The following is a 21688-nucleotide window of genomic DNA, read 5'->3' as shown; positions in this document are numbered from 1 at the left end:
CTGAACCCTGTGCCCAGGGGGAAAACGAATTGGAAGTACCAACACAAATGAGTCATTCAAGTTTTCATCATCAGATGTTACCGCAAGAGCCACCAGCAAATGAGCATCGAACCAACACTGGAGAATCAACTGAACAAGAGCATCGAACCAACACTAGAGATTCAAGTGGACAAGAGCATCGAACCAATACTGGAGATACAACTGAACAAAAAGAATCTTCCAAGTGCCAAAGGAACCCAAGGCAAATAAGGAAACCGCATAGATATATTGATGCTGTGCAGTTTGAATATTATAAAAATTAATTATGTAAAATTTCAAGTTATTTTGTGCATCCGGAGGATGTGGTATCTAGGAGAGCTTTTGAGAGTGTATTGGAGACAATAAAAGAGATAGGTTGTGGTACAAATTGAGTGTTATTAATTCATAGAGAAATCCGTGGTATTCAAGGATATTACACTATTTATGATGTTATCATTAACCAACGCAAAATCAAGAATACGGGAGTTTTGATTAGCAATGGGATTGATTTGAGTAAGGCCATTTAGGCTGAGTCCGTCCAGCAAAATTGAGCAAGATGGTGAGAATCGTGATTGCAGAATATCGATGACCGGAAGGTGGTGCGGTAAGCTTGACTAAACCAGATTGGATTGGTTGTAGTCTCCGAATTGAATCACGCTATCTGAGACATTCAAGTTCGAAAGAATCGCTTCAAGAGAACTGATATGGTTTTTAATGTCAATAACATTTGCTATTCGATCAGGTGGTAAATAGATCACTCCGATGCTGGCATTACCGGTGGGTGTCTTTATCCTAATCCATAACTGCTCCAATGTATCGCATACAGGTGTAGGATCTAAGCAACAACTCAAACGACAAGATGCGGCAATGAGAACACCACCACCCCGGGATTTAGCACTATTTTTAGGGCTTCGATCGGTTCGAAAAACGGTGTACAAACTACCAAACAGTTGCGTAGATTGAATTCGGTCGTCGAGCCATGTCTCGGTGAGCACTATGACATTGTAACAAGAGTCCTGTGCAGCAAGGAAGAAGTCGTCTATCTTAGTGCGTAGACCTCTAACGTTCTGGTAATAGATCTTTAATTGATGTTCAGCTATGACCAAATCATTCACGACGGGAGCCTCTTGTACCAGATCGTTGCCTGGAATAGCAGGCTGGAAGTCTCCTTCTTCTATTCCGTACACAGGTCCGAGACGACTTCGACTATTTTCATCAACATACGGCGCGACTGTGACGGATGTAGAGGGGACTTCCAAAATGCTTTGAGTTGTGCGTCTCGGAGATGACCGGATGACCTCGTCAACATGGCAATTCTGTCGATGGCTGCAAACCAGAGGCTCATGAGGGACAGAAATATTGTTGCTGATTGAGTACTTGCCTGGAGAAACAGGCTGGAAGACCCCTTCTCCTATTCCGTACACAGGTCCGAGACGACTACTTTCATCAACATACGGCGCGACTGAGACGGATGTAGAAGGGGCTTCCATAGCGCTAAGGGTATTGCGTCTCGGAAATGATCGGAGAACCTCGTACTGACGATGAGCTTTAGGCACGTCGGGTTCAGCTTCCATAAAGCTAAGTTCCGTGCATCTTGGTTCTAACGACGAATTTGAATGTGAGCTTGTCGGTATTGAAGGCTGAGGGCGAGCGAGTGATTGCTATTGGTTCCGTTCCAGCAGCTGTTGCTTCCTAGCAACTAGTTTTTTATAAACAGCACATTCGTTGCTGTATGCAAAATGTTTCGTGCACAGGTTTAGTTTAAGTCTTTTGTTCGTCTTGTCACAGTTTGCACAGCAAACCGTTTCCGATTGGCACTCGCTTGTTTTATGGGCACCAGCACATTTCGCACAAGTCTCACTATTTGGGCAAATCGTACTTTTGTGATTGAAATCACAGCATTTGAAGCACCGAATGATTCCAAAGCACTCTACAACTCGGCATCGTTCCCATCCAACATACACTCTCCCTAAATTAAGTAATGTTTCGTGGCTTTTGACATCGACTTCCACAACAAATGTGAACGAGGAGTGTTTTCCATAGCGTGTAATCAACTTCAACTTAATTTTTTCCGGTAAGTCATTCTGCTCCTCCAAAGCTGCGATCAACGTTTCTTCGGTCAACTTATCAGATACTCCTACAATTTTTAGCCTTGGTCGCATTGGTTTTGAAACAGTGACATCGTATTCTTTTCCGCATTTCTCTCTGACCGAATTCACCAGGGGGCTAACAGTTTCACCTGTTTTCACTTCCAGGATGATAGAGCCATCCCGTCCCTCGCGTTCAGCATTAATTTTATTCGCAGAGCGATCGATTTTTTCTTTGAAACTCTGCTTGGTTGTTTCCGCCGATTGTTTCATATTCTTTGGTCTAACTATCACTACAGGCTCCATGTTTTTCTGTGCCTTTAAAGTTGGGTTTTCGCTCCTCAGAAGATCAGCATAAGTAGTACGTTTTGCCTCGTTTTCTTTATTTTGCCCAGGAGTAGGGACATGAAGGTCCTCACAAGTTCTAGGTCTCTTTCGCGAACGGAGATTGCTACTAGGTCCCAATGGAGTAAAAATATCCACTACTGTATCGTTTATTTGACTACTTGCACTGTCCCGTTCAGTTTCAGCTGCTTCCAGTCGATTAAATTTCTTCTTATTTTCTTCTCCCATCCTTCTGACTTCCTTCACTATTTTTCCAATTTCCGATTCAATTTTTTTATACACACACTTTTCAACATCTTTCATTTTTCTGTCCAACTTCTCTTCCCATTTTTGTGCACTTTCATTGATTTTCCCAAGAATTTCATTGCATTTTATCAGCACATCATTGAAACTAACTTGCTGCTTACGGCACCCATGACACATATATTTTAAACCACGATTTGTTTTCATTGCTTCCAACCCATGTCGATCTATTTCTTCAGAGCATTTCAAATGTTTTATCAAACCACACGATCCAAAACAGAACACTTTGTCGCTTTCTTCCTTTATCGCTTTCGCGCAAACACCACATTGCACGGCCGATGACATCTTCACGGCCGCTGACCCGTGGGTCGTCTGTATATATTCAGATCTCTTTTGTCACAGTTGTGTTGCTTGTTCGCGTAGTATGGTAGAAATTTACACACTTCAATCAAAGTTTTATGCTACTATATTAGCACTTATCAACAAACAATTGCACTAATTAATCGTGCTCGTCAAGTTCTACACATAGGTACACTTTTAAACGTAAAAATCGTCATATTGACACAAGAAATTGAACTTATAACACAGCGATGTAAAGCACATCCAGATCAATCGATCAATGATGACATATTATTGTGCATCTGTGCTATTTCTTGCAAATAAGAGGCAAATGCAAAGAATGCAAATTGTGCAAAACAAGGCGATGCGTCTGATATTGAGATGTGATCGACTAACTCCACGAAGATTTATGCTCGAATGCCTGCAATGGATGTCAGTGAGTCAGCGTATTAAGTACTGCACGCTTACGTTCATATATAAGATGACTAACGGTGACTGACACCGAACAATCTACAAAACACGATAACGTATGGGAGAGATATTCACCGATATAACACAAGACAAGCAAGTGACCTCAGAACCATGAACTTCCGAATGTCCTGTACCCAAAATTCACTTTTTAACAAAGGATATCGGCTTTACAATACATTACCAAATGAAGCAAAGACAGCAACAAGTCTTCGAATGTTCCGTAGTATCTGTAAAGAGTTTTTGAAGTATGATTTGGATTTTTAACTCAGTATAGAATCAATGTTAATCAATGTTAGCATGTAAGATGACGAAGTTATAACGGATATTTGTGTTTCTTATCTTATGACTATGATGATGATGGTATGTTATTCGTTTGGGGAACTTTAGTCGTTCTTTTTTTTTCTCTACAGTCGAACATACAAATTTAAACAATAGTTTGAGTCCGCGCGCGTTCACACACATAGAGAAGCATAAGACTAAACATAATCAAATTTCTCTCGAATCAAATAAAAGCGTTCCAAGGGGTCCAATGAGGAAACCGGAGTGAAGCTAGGGATAGCTCACCAGGAATACTCGTAATTTCATCTTTTCAACAGATAGTTATAACGAGATTTTTCTGTGTTGTGGCAGATCTCATTGCAGATTCAGGTTGATACGTTTATACTCCAGGTTGAATGTAGGACCTGAAGTATCGGCTGGAATTAGGCTTAGGTTTGCTCAGCTGTCTGGTCTCGAAAACGGTTAACAGACCGTTGTCGGGTATCCGTTGAAGCGAGAATTCCTTTGTAAATTCAATTGCTAATACTGACATAGGTATTGGGTTCAATTCCTGATCGGTCAAGAATTTTTTCGGGTTGGAAACTTTCTTGACATGCCTTGGGATAAGTAATGGGCCTGTAGTATCGGCTAGAATTAGGCTTCTGTTTGCTCAGCTGCTTGAACTCGGAAACGATAGCATCGTGGCCGGGGATCTGAAAAAGCGGGAATTCCCTTGTAAATTCTTGGCTAATATTGTAATAGGTATCGGGTTCAATTCCTGATCGGTCTAGGGTCTTCCCGTGTTGGAAATTCTATCGACATGCCATGGAATAAATGCGTCGAGTAGTTCTTTCGATTAGGAATCTATGTCTTTGTTATAACCAGTCCGTGTTTTTTATATGATATGCTAACTGGTTAGTTGTATAGTATAGTAAATTTCAATATAAATATCATTATCAACAAGAGCTCGTTCAGCTCAAGCTTTTGTAAGGGGACCATCATCATGATTTCATATAATATATAATGTATTGTCTTTTGTGTGTGAGTGTGTGCTTTTTTTTGATTTTTACTCATTTTATCTTAACACTATGATGATGATGGTATCTATTGGTTTTGTTTTTATTTCAATTCAATTCTTCAATTAAATTTAAAAAATAATTGTGAAGTCTGCAATAGTTTGAGCCCGCGCGCGTTGGCACACATAGAAAGACTTGAGATCGAGCATAAGCAAAAGTAGTTTTTCGCGAATAAAATAAAAGTATTCCAAGGAATTCAATGTGGAAAACGAAATGAAGCTAGGGATAGCTCAACCGGAATACTCGTAAATTTATCTTTTCAACAGATAATTATAATGAGATTTTTCTGTGTTATGGTGGATCTCATTGCAGATTTCAGGTTGATACGTTTATACTCCAGGTTGGATGTAGGGCCTGAAGTATCGGCTGGAATCAGGCTTAGGTTTGTTCAGCTGTCTGGTCTCGAAAACGATTAACAGACCGTTGTCGGGTATCCGTTGAAGCGGAAATTCCTTTGTAAATTCAAGGCTAATACTGACATAGGTATTGGGTTCAATTCCTGATCGGTCAAGGATTTTTTCGGGTTGGAAACTTTCTTGACATGCCTTGGGATAAGTAATGGGCCTGAAGTATAGGCTAGTATTAGGCTTGGGTTTGCTCAGCTGCTTGAACTCGGAAACGATAGCATCGTGACCGGGTATCAAATAAAGCGGGAATTCCCTTGTAAATTCTTGGCTAATACTGACATAGGTATTGGGTTAAATTCCCGATCGGTCTAGGGTCTTCCCGTGTTGGAAATTCTCTCGACATGCCATGGAATAAATACGATCAGATAATGGCTTATATTGTTCTTTCGATTAGTAATCTATGTCTGCGAAATAACCAGTCCGTTTTCATTTCGATTTAATTTGCTTACTGGTTTGTGGATGAAAAATATAAATACCGTAATATAATTATTATCAATTAGATAACCCGTTCCGCTCAAACCTTTGTAGGGGAATGAGGTGGGACCATCATCATTATATTATATATGTTTACTAACGGCCTGCTTCTGGTGTACCACTTTAAAAAAAGTTATCGAAGGCTGCTAGGCATTTGAAAACAAGTCAAACCTAGTAGACAATGTTAAAGTTTCGCTGCCAATTTTTACGATAGATTTATTTATTTATTTCTAATGATTCTACATCCCATTCATCCCATTGAATTTTTCGCCAATAAACGCCTGTTTTCTTCCGATTATGTACACGTCGTTGGTGAAGCAGATAAACTGACTAGACTTGTTGAAAATCGTGCCCCACATGTTGAAGCCTGCTCTCCGCATAACACCTTCCAGCGCCACGTTGAAGAGCAGACAGGAGGGTCCATCGCCTTGTCGAAGTCCACTGTGAGTCTCAAATGATTTCGACAGCTCACCTGAGATCCGCACACTGCATCGCACACCGTTCATCGTTGCCTGAACCAGTCTTGTCACCTTTTGGGGAAAGTCATGTTCGTCCATGATTCTCCATAGCTGTCGTCGATCGATTGTATCATATGCGGCCTTGTAGTCAACGAAGATGTGGTGCGTAGGGACCTGATACCCACGGTACATTTGGAGGATCTGCAACGATTATTACATCGTCAACGTTAACCAACACTTGAACATTTTGGAATAGAAATACTCGGCGGGTTAAGAGCAATCAAGAACAGAGTTACAGATAAGTCGAACTCTTTAGGACTGATCCAATTCTTACTTGAATAGTTCTATAGTTGAAAAAATTAAAGAAATTGTGGCGTGCGGCCTAAAATGATCCGTTTCTCAAGAGATTCAATTACAGCGTTGTCTGTTGTTGTCTGTAACAGAAGCTTTCAATACGTCAATGGACAATGTTAATTCTGCTCGCAATGTTAATTCTGTTTTAGTTGTTGATCTCAAAATTCTTCCAATTCGGTGAAGTATACATCTGTTCCCAGTTCTTCTCTAAGAACCTATTGTAAAGGATTTATCTTTTTTTTTCTTCCAGCTTACAGACTAATCTTCTGGTGATTGTTGTTTCCAACACAACTGATCGAGGATTTTGATCCATTATATCCGCAAATTCCCTTTTTCGATTTTTTTTTCGATATGGGTACGGATACCATACTACGGATTCTTCCCATCTGAATCACATAAATCGGTCCAGTAATTTAAAAATGATGAATTTTTGAAAAAAAAAAGTGTTCACACGCCTGTCTGCAACGGAAGTACAAAAGGAAGGGGCCTTAGGGATAATTGTATGTAACTAGCCAAATTGAGCTGCCCGTAGTCAATTACTTGCCGCCGAATAGTATTGAAAAAAATCTTGATAGGCAATTAGTCGCTTCGGAATGTTGTCCTCTAAAGGACACATATTAGCAAGCGAGACCGCCCATTCAGTGCCTGACATAGCGTAATGGGTTGAAATATTTGTCGACTAAAACTGTCTCATTTTCATAGTAGAATATCATGAGTACATAATACGCTTTATCGGATAGTTTCGATCTAGTTGAACTTATCTGAGGAAAGAAAGTAGAAATCCTGCTTACCCGAGGTGCAATTTATTAGAGCCATTGTCTCAATAAACACTAAGCAGGGATCTCACAATCTAAGAAAGGAACTTGAATATTAGATGCCGCAATCGATTAGGGAAAATAATTTGGCCAAAAATAGAACCTAGTGGTACTCCTGAACAAATAGGAATGATGGTTGAAAATATTCAATTATTGTAAACAGCTTGCATTCGACATTCATATATTTTTGAAAACACATTAATATCTATAATCAAAAATGAAATCTGCACTGCATTTTTATCAAATTTTAATCTTGCCGCACCTTACGAGTACTCCGTATTTATCAATAAGAGACCAATTTTTATTCATATCGTTGAACTGTTGTGTATTCTGAGAGTAACGCAAATGAATTAAGAGCGATGGATTTATTTACATTGGCAGAAGAGGATCATACATTCCGCCAGGACGAAGACACCACCAAAGAATGTTAGAATCTTGTAATTTGAAAAATGCACGACATAGTTTTATTATGGCGGGTTTACATTAGGGAGATCTATAGCTATAGATGGATTTATTCTCGTGAAAATATGTGTAAACGGGTGATAATAAATAGGATACACTCATTCGAGGTATATATAACTTGAATAAATTCAGCATATGTAAACGCTTGTGAATTTCTCATTGGTGAGAAATCTCTAAAGTTGGATGCAGTTCTACTTCAGGTGAATAAATTCACCGAAAATATGAATATATTCACTATAGGAGTTCACGCTAGTGTAAACGGTTGATGCGATCTCTATAAATCTCATCATATTTCTTCATATGAATATATCGCTAGTCTAAACCCACCCTTAGGTACGGATTTTGTTGTTGTATCTGTCTTTTTAGAACACCAAAGGTGATGAACCAAAGGAAAAAGAACAAGAGATTACCTTGTGAAGCTTCGTTACGTAGAACGCTACAACATATCCGTTCCATACTATTGCATCTTGTGTCTGGTGAGATTGGAAAGGAATTCCGTTTTATATGCTTCTAAAGGGTGTGTCACATCAAATTGCATCACGGAAAAAACGCTGTAGAAATTTAATTTTTAGGAATTATATCTTCAGCTTTCGCTTATAATCAGATAAGAGTGTATAGATCACGTTGGCCATGCTTCACTGTCAATTTTTCGTAAATTTGGAAAGATGTCGTCGAACGAAAAAGAGCGTCGTGAATTAATCCTGCGCACTCATTTCGAGAATCCGGAGTTGTCACATCGGGACATCGGTAAGATGCTGGGAATCGTCCAGTCCACGGTCAGCAGAGTACTAAAACGATACTTCGAGAACCTAACCATCGACCGGAAGGTGAAGAACGGCAAAAATGGATGCTCCGTCAGTGAAAAAGATCACAAGCGCGTAGTTAAGCAGTTTAGACGTGATCCGAGAAGTTCGGTCCGGGATGTCGCCAAAAAGCTGAATTTGTCAAGTTCATTCGTCCAGCGGACCAAGCAGCGGGAGGGCCTGCGTACATACAAAGTTAAGAAGGCTCCTAACCGCGACGAAAGGCAAAACATGGTGGGGAAGACGCGAGCCCGGAAGCTGTACACCGAAATGCTGACGAAGCCGCATTGCCTGGTAATGGACGACGAAACCTACGTCAAAGCGGACTTTCGTCAGCTGCCGGGCCTGTTGTTCTTCTCCGCAGAGGAAAAATTCAGCGTTCCGGAGGAGATTCGCAAGCAGAAACTATCCAAGTTTGCCAGAAAGTACATGGTGTGGCAAGCGATCTGCTCTTGCGGAAAGCGGAGCGCCCCCTTCGTGATGACCGGCACGGTAAACGGAGTGCCTACAGAAGCGCTTACTACCACTATTGAAGCAGCACGAGGGCCCGACCATCTTCTGGCCAGATCTCGTTTCGTGCCACTATTCAAAGGACGTGTTGGAGTGGTACGAAGCCAACGGGGTCACCTTCGTGCCAAAGGAAATGAACCCGCCCAACGCGCCGGAGCTTCGCCCAATAGAAAAATATTGGGCGATTATGAAGCAGGCCCTCCGGAAGAACCCAAAAGTTGTCAAATCGAAGGCGGAATTCAAGAGAAAATGGATTTCTGTTCAAAAAAAACTACAACCTGACGTTGTACCTTATGGACGAGGTAAAGAGGAAGGTGCGAGCATACGGGCTTGGGCTCAAAGTATGAATAAGAAGAAAATGCCAAAAGTTGCCTAATAGTTTTTATTTTACTGTCTAAAATTTTCAAAAGGATCGGTCTACTGGGCGAATTTCTACAGCGTTCTTTTCCGTAATGCAATTTGATGTGACACACCCTTTACAAAGCTCCGATAAATTCTAACAAGTACTACTTGCAACTAAACGAAATTAAGGTCGGCGATCCAGAACAAACTAACAGAATTAGTCAATATGATAGACATCGTATTCCACCAGGACAATGTCAAACCTCATTGTCTTTGACATTCCGGTCGAAAATGTTGGGTTTGCATGAGATGTGCTATTTCACCCGCCGTCCTCACCAGATATTTCACCTTCCAGTTATCAATTGTTCAGGCCACTTTTCCTGAGCGCAATTATTTTTGAAATTGTGGATGGATCGATTCAGCAGTACCTTACACTGTGTAAACTAGGCATAAGAATTAACTAATCAATATTTTGAAGAAAAAAAAACTACCCAGAGAAACTCGATGTTTGGAAGCCGCATGAGTTATTGTAAATTTTTGCTACAATTTTTGGCTGAATTTTCATCAACGAACCACAACTAAATCTACCCATTTCTGAAGCAAATCATCACGGGTGATAGAAATGGGTAAAATACGATACACCAAAGTTTTTTTTTTACGCGGGGGATACGTACATCGTAAAAAAAACCGCGTTAATTGGAAAATCCGCCTAAAAAACCACGTTAATTCGGAAATCAGCGTAAAAAACCGCGCAAAAAAAACCGCGTAAAAACCTGGGTGTATAGTTTGCAGAAGATCGTGGGATAAGCAAGACGAACCACTACATATAACATCAAAGCCTTGTGTCACGGCCCAGACGAATAGCCATATAAAAAATACCACATCTTGTTTTTTTTTTTGAAACACTTCATTGGAGAAAAAAAACTAAACACCACTTCCGCCAAAACAAATTTAAAATCGGCAGTCCAGCACCTGGAAACAAAGAACAGTTAACGTTTTATATTAGGCTGTCAAAAAAGCCCTGCGGTATTTCCGCGAGGTGTCGTTGTAAGCGTGTAGTTCTAGTTGTATTCATTGTATCGAGTCATATTATAGCTTGTTGGAAAGGTATTTTTGCGCGCTATAATATAGTCTTTGACAGTGTTTTGTTTGGTTAAGTCGTTCGTGAGTTATAGTGTCGGAAATATGGAGCAAAATAAAGAGAAAATCCGACATATTTTACAGTACTACTATGACAAAGGCAAAAATGCTTCTCAAGCTGCCAATAAAATTTGTGCAGTTTATGGACCCGATACAGTTTCCATTTCCACCGCACAACGATGGTTTCAACGTTTTCGTTCTGGTGTAGAGGTCGTCGAAGATGCGCCACGCTCCGGAAGGCCTGTCGTCGAAAATTGCGACAAAATCGCTGAATTAGCCGAGAAAGACCGGTATAGTAGCAGCCGTAGCATCGGCCAAGAGCTGGGGATAAGTCATCAAACCGTTATTAACCTTTTGAAGAAGCTTGGATTCACAAAGAAGCTCGATGTATGGGTGCCACACACGTTGACGCAAAAAACATCTTTGACCGTATCGACGCATGTGAATCGCTGCTGAATCGCAACAAAATCGACCCGTTTCTGAAGCGGATGGTGACTGGCTATGAAAAGTGGGTCACTTACGACAACGTGAAGCGCAAACGGTCGTGGTCGAAGCCCGCTGAAGCGGCTCAGACGGTGGCCAAGCCCTCATTAACGGCCAGAAAGGTTCTGCTGTGTGTTTGTAGGGGTTGTCAAGGAATAATCTATTATGAGCTGCTTCCCTATGGCCAAACGCTTAATTAGGACCTGTCTTCCATCAGGACAACGCCAGGCCACACACTTCTTTGGTGACGCGCCAGAAGCTCCGGGAGCTCGGATGGGAGGTTCTTTTGCATCCGCCGTATAGTCCGGACCTTGCATCAAGTGACTACCACCTGTTTTTGTCCATGGCGAACGAGCTAGGTAGTCAGAAGTTAGCCACAAAAGAGGCCTGTGAAAATTGGCTATCCGAGTTTTTTGCCAATAAGGAAGCGAGCTTCTATAACAGGGGTATTATGAAGTTGGCATCTCGTTTGGAACAAGTCATCGAACAAAACGGCGCAGATTTGACTTAAAACAGATGATTGTAACTAACTTTATGAACAAATGAAAATTCAAAAAAAATTCCGCAGGACTTTTTTGACAGCCTAATATATGTTTATTACCTATGGTTACTTACCTCTTGATTGCTCACAGTCTGCAATTATCGTATTGTATCACTCCTAATAATCACTACCGCACAAAACAACAAACACAACATACAAACAATCATACAAATAGCAAACAATAACAAGCGAATTGTCAAAGGATATGGAACAGATGGAAACGAACCCACTATACAAAGTGTAATTGTTTATGGCGAATATTCCAGACGCAACCCATACAACAATTGTACTATTCAAATGACTGGGACCAATCATATTAGGTTGGGGAAAAAGAAATGTCGAAATGTCGAGAAAAATAGAAATTTGACGCTTTATTTAACATACTTAAAATTATCCAATTTGAGTCAAATATGCGCCGTTTTATTCGCTAACTTGTTGCCCCCCCCCCCCTCCTTCCTTGTTTGCAAAAAACTCAGACAGTCAGTTTTCGCAAGCCTCTCTTGAGGCCAACTTAGCATCACCAAGAGCGTTTTGCATGGACCGGAAGAGATGATAATCACTTGGAGCCAGGTCCGGACTCCAAGTGCAATAGGACATCCCATTCGAGCTCCCGTAGCTTCTGGCGGGTCATCAAAGATATGTGAGGCCGAGCGTTGTCCTGGTGGAAAACAACACCATTCCTATTGATCATTTCAGGCCGCTTCTGGTCAATCACCTGCTTCAAACGGTCAAGCTGCTCACAGTAGACAACCGAGTTGAGGGTCTGGCCATAGTTGAGCAGCTCATAGTGGATGATTTCCTTCCAATCCCACCAAACACACAGCAAAACCTTTCTGGCCGTCAATCCGGGCTTGGCGATGGTTTGGGCAGGCTCACCGCGCTTCGATCACGACTTTTTTCGCTTTAGGTTGTCGTACGTGATCCACTTTTCATCACCAGTCACCATCTTCTTCAAAAATGGGTCGAGTTCGTTCCGTTTCAGCAGTGCATCGCAGACATTAATTGGGTCTAAAAGATTTTTTTGCGTCAACTCGTGTGGCACCCGTACATCCAGCTTTTTTTGGAATCCAATCTTCTGCAAATGGTTCCAAACGGTTTTATGGTATATACCCAGTTCCTGGCCAATCGAGCGAGTGCTCACATGCCGGTCTACTTGTTGTTTCCACGACGATTGCCCTACCAGTACGGGGTGTACCTTCGACAGCCACTACACCAGAACGAAATCGATCAAACCAACGCTGTGCTGTGCGAATCGTTACAGTATCGGGTCCATAAATTACACGAATTTTTTCGGCCGCCTTCGTTACAGTTTTACCTCGCAGGTAGTAAAAACGTTAAATATGGCGAATTTCTTGTTTGGTGGACTCCATCTTTGACGCGGTATAACTTGAGACTGAAAAGGACAATCACAACACTGTCAAAACGACACTTGTAGCACAGATTGTCATCTTTAAATAGCCGTATAGTATGACCCGATGCGATAAGTACAACACAAGATATGTTTAAGTGTTGCCATATTCTGACAATATACGACATTTGTTTCTCCCCAACCCAATATAAATAGGGCACAAAATGTTAAGAACAGAGTCAGTTGCAAATAAACCACCGATCAATATACATCAAGCGTCTTGATTATATTCGATCACATCTCATCTCTACTACATCGGGTAGCCAGTCTATCCTTATCTCTACTAGTATGGAAATCTGCTCAGATACCTCTCTGGGCGGAGACATATAAACTGGCGCTGTAGACAGGATCTCTACTCTTCATCACTTCGGAAATCTGCTCAGAAACCTCTCTGGACGGAGACATTATTTGGCGCTGTAGAAAGGATTATCTACTCTACTCATCTCAACACTCTGGAACTTCGCTTAGAACCTCTAGGCGGACACACCTTGACTCCACAAAAAGGGACGCTGTGTGTATGGTGGAACTGGAAGCGAATCTCCGATTATGAGGAGTTACATGGCCAAAAGGTTAATTCAGTGTTGTAGGGTTCACAACTGGATAGATTTCACGATTATGGAAGAAACCATCAGAGTCGATCAACAGAAAAGTGTCACATAAATCTTTGATGACGCACAAACAAATAAGGGCGGTTGGTCGGGAAGTTTTAATGCATCCATGGTATAGCCCAGATCTTGCAACATCATTGTGATGTATTAGGAAATGATCGAGTTATAAACGTTCGAAATCATTCATTTTTCCTACTTGTTCAGTGTCTTGATTTTAATTTTACTCCCTTATCTTCCGGTTAGACGTACTTCTACGTCAAAAAATCATCCAGAAATTACACAGAAAAACGAGGATACTATTTATATTACCCAATATATTTGAATAATTGTGTGTCTATAAGAATGATGCTTTGGATTTTTTTCCGTTAAAGTCGGCACGAATTGTGGAACTACCTAACATTTTCCAATACTAAAAAAATCATTGCCAGCAATCACGATGCAGGTTTATTGTTCATTTGAGCCGTCATTTTCGAGTTCAACAAACCAATACTACATCATTCAACACGACTTTCTTATAACTTGAACAGCATGATAGTACCGAATATGATCAAAGTGATTGAACTGCAATATTACCTTACTCAAAGCAGGAACAGGGAATAGCATTTGTTCCATCCATCACCACCCGTAGAGGAACTGAATTGTGCCCCACAGTTGCAACATAGGGTGTCCTGTGGAAGATTCTATAATCGTTATTCCGTGCCCAGCACCCAGCCTCAGCTAAAGTTATAGCGCTCATCTGCCTTTTTTCTCCGCATTGCTAGGATTTTGGACTTTTTGATCTGCACCTGTTGAATGAAGTTTTTAATTTTTAGTTTACTTGCTGCTCCTATGGAAAAAAGATAGTTACTGGAATTACTGATGTTTCATCGACGTTGAATTGCCTTGTTGTATTTTTGTTGTACGTTCTACAGTAAATCGTAGAATTTCCCGACTGCAACGCGATTGAATCCTTATGCCCTGGCAACGGTGGTTGCTTCAGGTGTCCGAAGTGAGAGTTGTGGGTGGAGTTTTCGGATGTGCGGGTGTTCTGGTATAATTCTGTACCATAATTCCACATCTAAAGCAGCGCAATAAGTGGAGAATGTTCAGAAATAATACCAGTACGTATTGCTATAAAGAGCAGAGTCATAAATTTCAGTATGAAGCGTACAGAGCTTATTTTGTTGGCAGTTTTTTTTTATATGTTTTTCGTCATAAACAGTCAGTGTGAGATTTCTTTCAATATCTTTATAAAACAATTGGACTTGAATACGGTTTTCACTGAGATACTTAATAAGAGTATTTCTAACACAATTATTGGAAAATGAGTGTTATTGGTTCAATAACAAGCCCAATTAATAATGATAAAGAATAATAATAAGAATAATATTAAAGAACTCCCGAGAATAGATTCAGAAGTGATTTTTTTATACGAATTTCAGCAAAAAAAAACACCGTTATTATTAATTAAGCTACCATTTTTATCCATGAATCTATAGAATCAATATTATTTTGATTTTTTTTAGAAATAATTGGTTTAATGTCCACGTGGATAACAGGGGGAGGGGTATAGGAAATGTCCACGTTTGTCCACGGTAGGGGAGAGGGTTGTTCAAAAACACGATTTTTCTGTCCACGTGGTATGTGGACAGCCCCTAATATCATCATAAACAGCACGGAGACAATCTGGCGTTGTGGTTAACATCCGTATCTCTCACACTGAAGGTCAAGACATCAATTCTTACTCATTCTTCCTTCGGAACGAAAGTAGAGCCGTGACGTAAAGCATGTGACGAACTGGTCAAAAGGTCAAAGGGTCAAAAGAAAAAAAATATGATAAACTGTGTCCAAAGCTAGCATTGTCTATGTCAAGGTTTTTCGCGCTATGATTCGGGTGATAAATCGACTGAGTAATATAAAGATGGTTATGACCCCCAACTTATTGGCACATTTTAAATTTCAACAAACTTTCGGACAACTTCAAATAAAGCCATCAGAATACTTTTGTATTAAAAACAGCATTAGATAACTATTTTCTCAATTTTGTTTGTATAAAAAACATTTTCATTAAGTAAAGATAGCAATTTCATTAATCTTTATTATGAAAACAACATTGTTCATTGCATTTCCATTATATTTAGCTGGAATCAATTCATAAAACTTGAACCAACATTTTATTTCAATTACACGCAAAATAAAAATAGACAACAAGTACAAAAGCTCGAAATCGATAGATAACAAATCACACAATAAAAGCAGAAAAGTTAAAAACATAAATATTTAGGGTGGACTCCTGAAGCTCCAATGGCCTGTTGGTTCATTGATCAGACCGGTTATCGGTCTTACGACGACAGCCTCTTCCGGATCTGTCAGCAAGCGAACCGTAAGCTTTGTGCTTGTGCACTGCTCCTTATTTCGAACTTCTCTGCAATTTTCCGCCATGGAATCAACTACAAATGATCCTGAACAACAAGATTTCGGACTTGCATGCTGAATTTCTTTCCACCCATTTTGATTTTGTTGAAAATTGTTTGTGCAGACAACAACAATCGACTTTTATGTGCCAACGTAAACAACACTTTGTGTATATCGCGTCAACTGGATCACTGGAAGGTTGTAAATAATATCGCACATCCCTAGCTGTCATAATATGTGGAAACGAGGAATTATTCAAAGGTTTTGAATGATTTCAATATTATTTTTTGAGGGTGGGTTTTTATTACTGTCATCGCATATTTGCACACCTTAAGGTAAACAAAATCTAACAAAAATGGAAAAACTGGTTAATTACTTGAAGAAATAATAGTCAATATACAATTCTATGAAATTATGGTAATAGTTTTCGGTGAAATAGTCCAGAAATTGAGAAAATTTCTTAAATTTGCAAGGTGGGCTATTTTATGCTTAACACTGTTGACTGTGGTTTACGGTGTGTTTCCAACGGTAAAACCAGGCAAACATTGGCTTTTGTGAACTATCAAATTTTATTGATTCTAAAATTATATTGGAAGTAATAAATGAACAAATTCGTAGTCCTAAGTCAAGCATGCGGTCGCGTCTCGAACACTGCTTTTCGCATTTTATTCGACCTTTTCGGGTGTTGTGGGTGATGGGAACTCGCTAACTTGGTTCAATAAAATTGCTCATTTGACCTTCCTTAAAACCGATTTTCAGACAACAATAATTCAAGGTGTTTCGCGAGTGCGGAATTCAATGCTAACTACGCCATCATTTATACACCCTATATTAATATTGAAATTGATATAACCTATTTTACTGAAAGAGATAATTTATAATCACAAACTCACCTTTGTCTGTGAAATGTATGAAAAATCAAATAAGTATTCTGGTATTGGACTTCCCGAGCCACTGAGCAACTGTTCGAATCTAACGTGACGAAGAAATCAATTGGGATAACTGTAGCAATGTTAAAATGAAAATAACATAGTCTTGGTTTACACAAAAAATGTAATAAGATAATAAAAGATAGAAAATTCATGTACGAAACATAGAAATCAAAATTAAGCAAATTCTTTAAAGACATAGTATAACAGGACATTTTCAATATACAAAAAGACAAGGAACCAAAAACTTTGGCATTAAGTTTGACTATAATAAACCAAAATGCTTCTATTAATCTATTCCTCACAATCGATAAATCTCCATGAGAATACGATATTTACAATAAGAGCATTAATTTGTATCACATTAAAAATACACTTTCATCGACATTAGGCCATGCAATATACCAAACGGCCATGAAACACGTTATCTAAGGTTTTCTAAGTATAGCACCAATGCTATTACCACTGATGAGACCTCGAACTCGTTTGTGTGATCGAATCCACACTTTCGAACCGGCTGCGATAAGCCGGAGAGCGCCGTGCAAGACGAGCAGACATTCAAATTAGTCACCGGAGCAATGCTATAACAATATCTCAAACACCTTTTAGCAACGTGGTTGAGTTTGCTCCGACCGGGGGAATTTGTTATACGTTATGGAGAGAAGAAGATACCGGAACGTTTCGGGTAGTGAAATTTAGTTGTCGCGAGTAGTGTTTGACCAATTGATACTACATATCGGATAACAGTAAGTAATAACTAATTATTTTATTTTTCATGATGTTTGTCAATAAAATGAGTATATATTTTTATAAGGGTTAAATTAATAAAACCATTCATTGGTTCTCATTCGGAGCCCCAAACATTTTCCTCGATCCAATCAATGTAATATGCCACTCGGGTGTATATCGACGGTGATTTTCCGAATCCACATGCAGCCCCGGTGGATGTTATGCCGAACAGGTGGAATACACATCCCTTCTGATCGGTTAAAGTTACAAGCGGACCACCCGAATCTCCCTGGCAGGTATCCTTACCACCTGCTCGGCTTCCAACGCACATTTGACCATCGGAAATTCCTTGGTTAAACTTTCCACTAGCGGTGAGAGCGCTACAATCAGACTTATCGAGAACATCCAGCTGCACCTTCATGAGAACATCGGAAGTGGAACCAGCTGCAGCAGAGATGCTATTGTTAATCAAGTTTACATTTATGATTCATGGAAACCTCACCAAACTCTGTCCTTCCGAATCCAGAGGCGATGGCAGAGGAGAAATTCAAACTACGCCCTGTCCAAAGGCAAGCCGGTCGAATCAACTTGGTGAAGAACACATCCTGAGCCATCTTCACCAAAGCAATATCGTGGTACGCCCGGCGGGGCGTATACTCCGGATGTCGAATAAATTCATCAACGTCGAAATCAACCTGATCGTCTTCGTTATCTAGTAAATTATTTTCACCCAACCTTACGACCGTTGGTTTTCCACCGATCGAGCAATGGGCTGCGGACAGCACATATCTCTCGCTTATGAGCGTTCCGCCACATTTGAACGTGATCTCCCTCGGATCATCCTCGGAGGGATAACCGAGCAGTGCTTGATGGGGAAATTCACCTTTCCGGGCTTCCTCACCGCCCACGATTAGTTCCAACACATTCGGACACTTGTAGTCCTCGAACACAATCGACGTCGGCCGGATGGACAGTGTAATCAGGGTCGTTTTCTTGATCGTTGCATCCCGATACTGGGAACACTCTAGAACGGGAAGGCAACAGTCTCAATAGACGCGCTGGAGACTAATCTGTGTGCGATACTCACTCTGCTCGGAGATTCGTTGCCCACTTGGAAACACTAAACCTACGATGAAACAATTTCTCTAAATCAACGTAAAACTACTGCCAATGGTAAAATCCTACCTTGAACGGCGCTCAAGCCGAGAGCAAACGGAATCACAAGGCTGACCGTTGACATCATCTTGAAGTACTGCTTTATGCTTCGAAGCCGGCTGCTGTTTGTTGACGACTGTAACTATCGCGCCGAAGAGCAGGGTCAAATTCGCGCTGCTATGCACAAGAACAGAGAAGAATCGACGCGGATTTGTTGCGCCATTCAACAATATTCTGCTAGAACAAAAACTGTAATCCCAGCCGATAAGTATAATGATAATAAGAGGTGTGTACGTGTATGATTGCGCTAGACCCGCGAGTTCGGCTCTGGTGGCGCAAACTGAACTGACGGACAAGAACCGGTTCTGTTCCGTTATTGTTTTGATTTCCGGAAACGGCGGGGCTTTTTCGCGGAATCATGTTCTGGAATTTGCGGAGATTCCAGATCGATCTGTTTGAACACGCAGTGAAAGCATCAGCTGACCGATCAATATTTGGGTGAGTGATGTGAGTAATGTGAGTAATGAGCTCTTTTGATTGGAAAAATTTCCGCAATACTTCATCTACGCCAGTTTTCTTTTCTTTTCTTCGTTCGTTTGTTACCTTAAGGAAGCGCAATTACGTATTTTGTTTACGCATTTCGAAAACTCGTTCCGTAGTTCTGATTCACGGCGTGACGCGAATGACGTACGAATGGTCTGTCGAAAACCAATAAAATGCTGTGTTTTTTTTTCGAAAATAAGAATCTGCTTACTTGTTATGTCGGGAGCCCAATCGATTTTCTCATACCTTGATACCTTGATCCATGCTATTTTATTCAGCAAAGATGTAAAACCGCTTGTGGCATCAGGGAGCTTCCAAAATTGTAACGTTTCTAATATAAGTTCCATTTTTTAGACAAATAAATATAATCAAATACAACGATTATAATGTTTTTTTTCCAAAGTATATATTTTTATCAAGGCTCATATGGCGTTAGACTGACGGAGCCGGGAGTTCAATATTTTGACAATTTTTCTTACTATCTATGTTAGTAATATGTAACCGATTACTCGCGATTGGCTCGAGGTTAGTATTAGAAGTGTTTTCGTAATGGGATTTTGCTGTCTCCAATGCTCTGTACGTGTGCCCGACACGGAATACTTCCTATAGGGATACAGCTGACCATTAATCAGCATGTTTTGATATAAGTCTCAATTTCGATTATTTAAAAAAAATCGAAAAAATATTTGTGTGTGTGTGTTTCGGCTCCGGTGATGTTAAAACGTTGTGCAAACGTTTTAACATCACCGGAGCCGAAACACAATAAACAACAATTTTATTATTCGCACGAGCATTCAATTATCTTTTGTATTGTTGTCGGTTTCTTATTTGAAGTGTTTAATCATTTTTTAGTGCTACAAAAATACGTATTTAGGATTTGCGGCGTTTACGTATGAACGCCACTGGAATGCAATTTCCACTATAAATTTATTATCTCTTAGTGGAGCTGTCGCATGTCAAGATATAAATAAAAACAAAAAAATAGTCTCTCGGTAGCCATTCAGCCGTAGTTTGGTGCGTTTCGCAATTAAGGAATTTCTAGTGAAATTTTGTGTATTTGGCCTGATATTTGCGACAAATCAACAGTTTGGACGACTGTTCACATATTCTAGGGGAGGTGAACAGATATTTTGTTCAATTTTAATGATTATTTCACATATTTCTCATTTCGTTGTTTGGGGAGCAAAGTGGTCAGTGGAGGATTACTACTGACAATGTTCTGTTTTCAAATGCTGGTATACCTCATCACCTTCTGCTCTTAAAGGGGTCTCTTTTGTGGTTTTGACCCAGAAAAATATTCCACCCCAACCAAAACCATGGCTCATTTTGAAAAACCATGGCTCATTTTGAAAAACGTTATGTGCTGTGAAAATTTCAATTACGATTCTAGGTGAATAGGCCTACCTCATTTCATACATGTACCTACTATTTCAATAATTATTCAAACAAATTTGTTCAAGAAAACACGCATAAATCTATCTCTTCTAGCGTGATATGCGCGAGTGACCACTTTGCCCCCCACAGGTGACCACTTTACCTCCTCACTAAAAAAAATGTACTATTTTCAATATTCATAATAAAAACCGCTTACTATCTTGAACTACAATAAGTTGAGCTACAATATTCTTCGAAGAACGGGAATTTTAGAGGTATGTGGACAAAGGAATTGGGAATGTTCTTTAGGGTGATCACATTCCCCCCAGTTCCCCTACGTATTTTGAAGGTACTAAAAAGTAACAAAACACTGCAATCAACAAGGTAATACAAAAAATATCTGAGTACCCGTGCTAACAATAAAATGGCTATCTATTGTATTTCGGCTCCGGTGGCGTTAATACATAAGTACCATTTTTTTATCTGTATAGAAAACAGTTTTCCCCTATTACTAAAATTCAGTTACAATAAATAAAATTATCATTATTATCTCATTGATGAAAAATATCGATATATTCCATTCTCAATGCAAACATTGATTTTTTAAGTTTATGTTTTTTCATTGAAGAATTTATTCAACATTCTTTAAATGTCTTGAACAAGGTTTGTCTATCTCATGATCAACGATAAATGTTTTACACTAATCAGATCGTTCTCCAAACGTTGTGAATTGAGGAATCCATTAGATAATCTTCCAGAATATTGTGAGAGATCGGGCAATTTACAATAATATTCTCAATAGTAAACGGGAAAACTGCACAGTGGACAGTTCTCTCTACTTTCGATACTCATGTTTATATTTCAACCTAAAGTGACCAATGTGGAGTCCTTCCTATCGCAATCATCGTTCCATTTGTCTCGT

General features: G+C 39.9%; 2 protein-coding genes across 3 annotated transcripts in view; one reads left to right on the top strand and one right to left on the bottom strand.

The window, feature by feature from the left end:
• The window catches only part of LOC129779399 (angiotensin-converting enzyme), a 338274-nt gene that overhangs the window by 278122 nt on the left and 38464 nt on the right, over positions 1 to 21688 (top strand). The window lies entirely within an intron of this gene.
• LOC129779405 (serine protease snake-like) lies at positions 17707 to 19082 on the bottom strand. The gene is made up of 4 exons (XM_055786853.1): positions 18880 to 19082; positions 18782 to 18820; positions 18197 to 18718; positions 17707 to 18138 (listed from the first exon to the last, which is right to left on the bottom strand). Exons 1-4 carry the CDS (start codon positions 18935 to 18937, stop codon positions 17810 to 17812), a joined length of 948 nt encoding a protein of 315 aa, XP_055642828.1. The 5' UTR covers positions 18938 to 19082; the 3' UTR covers positions 17707 to 17809.

The sequence above is a fragment of the Toxorhynchites rutilus genome, chromosome 3, assembly GCF_029784135.1.
Source record: "Toxorhynchites rutilus septentrionalis strain SRP chromosome 3, ASM2978413v1, whole genome shotgun sequence".
In the NCBI taxonomy this organism is placed as follows: Eukaryota; Metazoa; Arthropoda; class Insecta; order Diptera; family Culicidae; genus Toxorhynchites; species Toxorhynchites rutilus.
This window is presented reverse-complemented; position numbering and strand designations above follow the sequence as displayed.

What these genes read in the sequence shown, in the direction of transcription:
- LOC129779405 (XM_055786853.1), bottom strand. Translation starts at nt 18,937, where the DNA reads ATGATGTCAACGGTCAGCCTTGTGATTCCGTTTGCTCTCGGCTTGAGC. An exon ending in GCAACGAATCTCCGAGCAGA is followed by an intron (nt 18,719 to 18,781) that starts GTGAGTATCGCA and finishes TTCCCGTTCTAG; the next exon opens with AGTGTTCCCAGTATCGGGAT. An exon ending in ATTCGGAAGGACAGAGTTTG is followed by an intron (nt 18,139 to 18,196) that starts GTGAGGTTTCCA and finishes TCTCTGCTGCAG; the next exon opens with CTGGTTCCACTTCCGATGTT.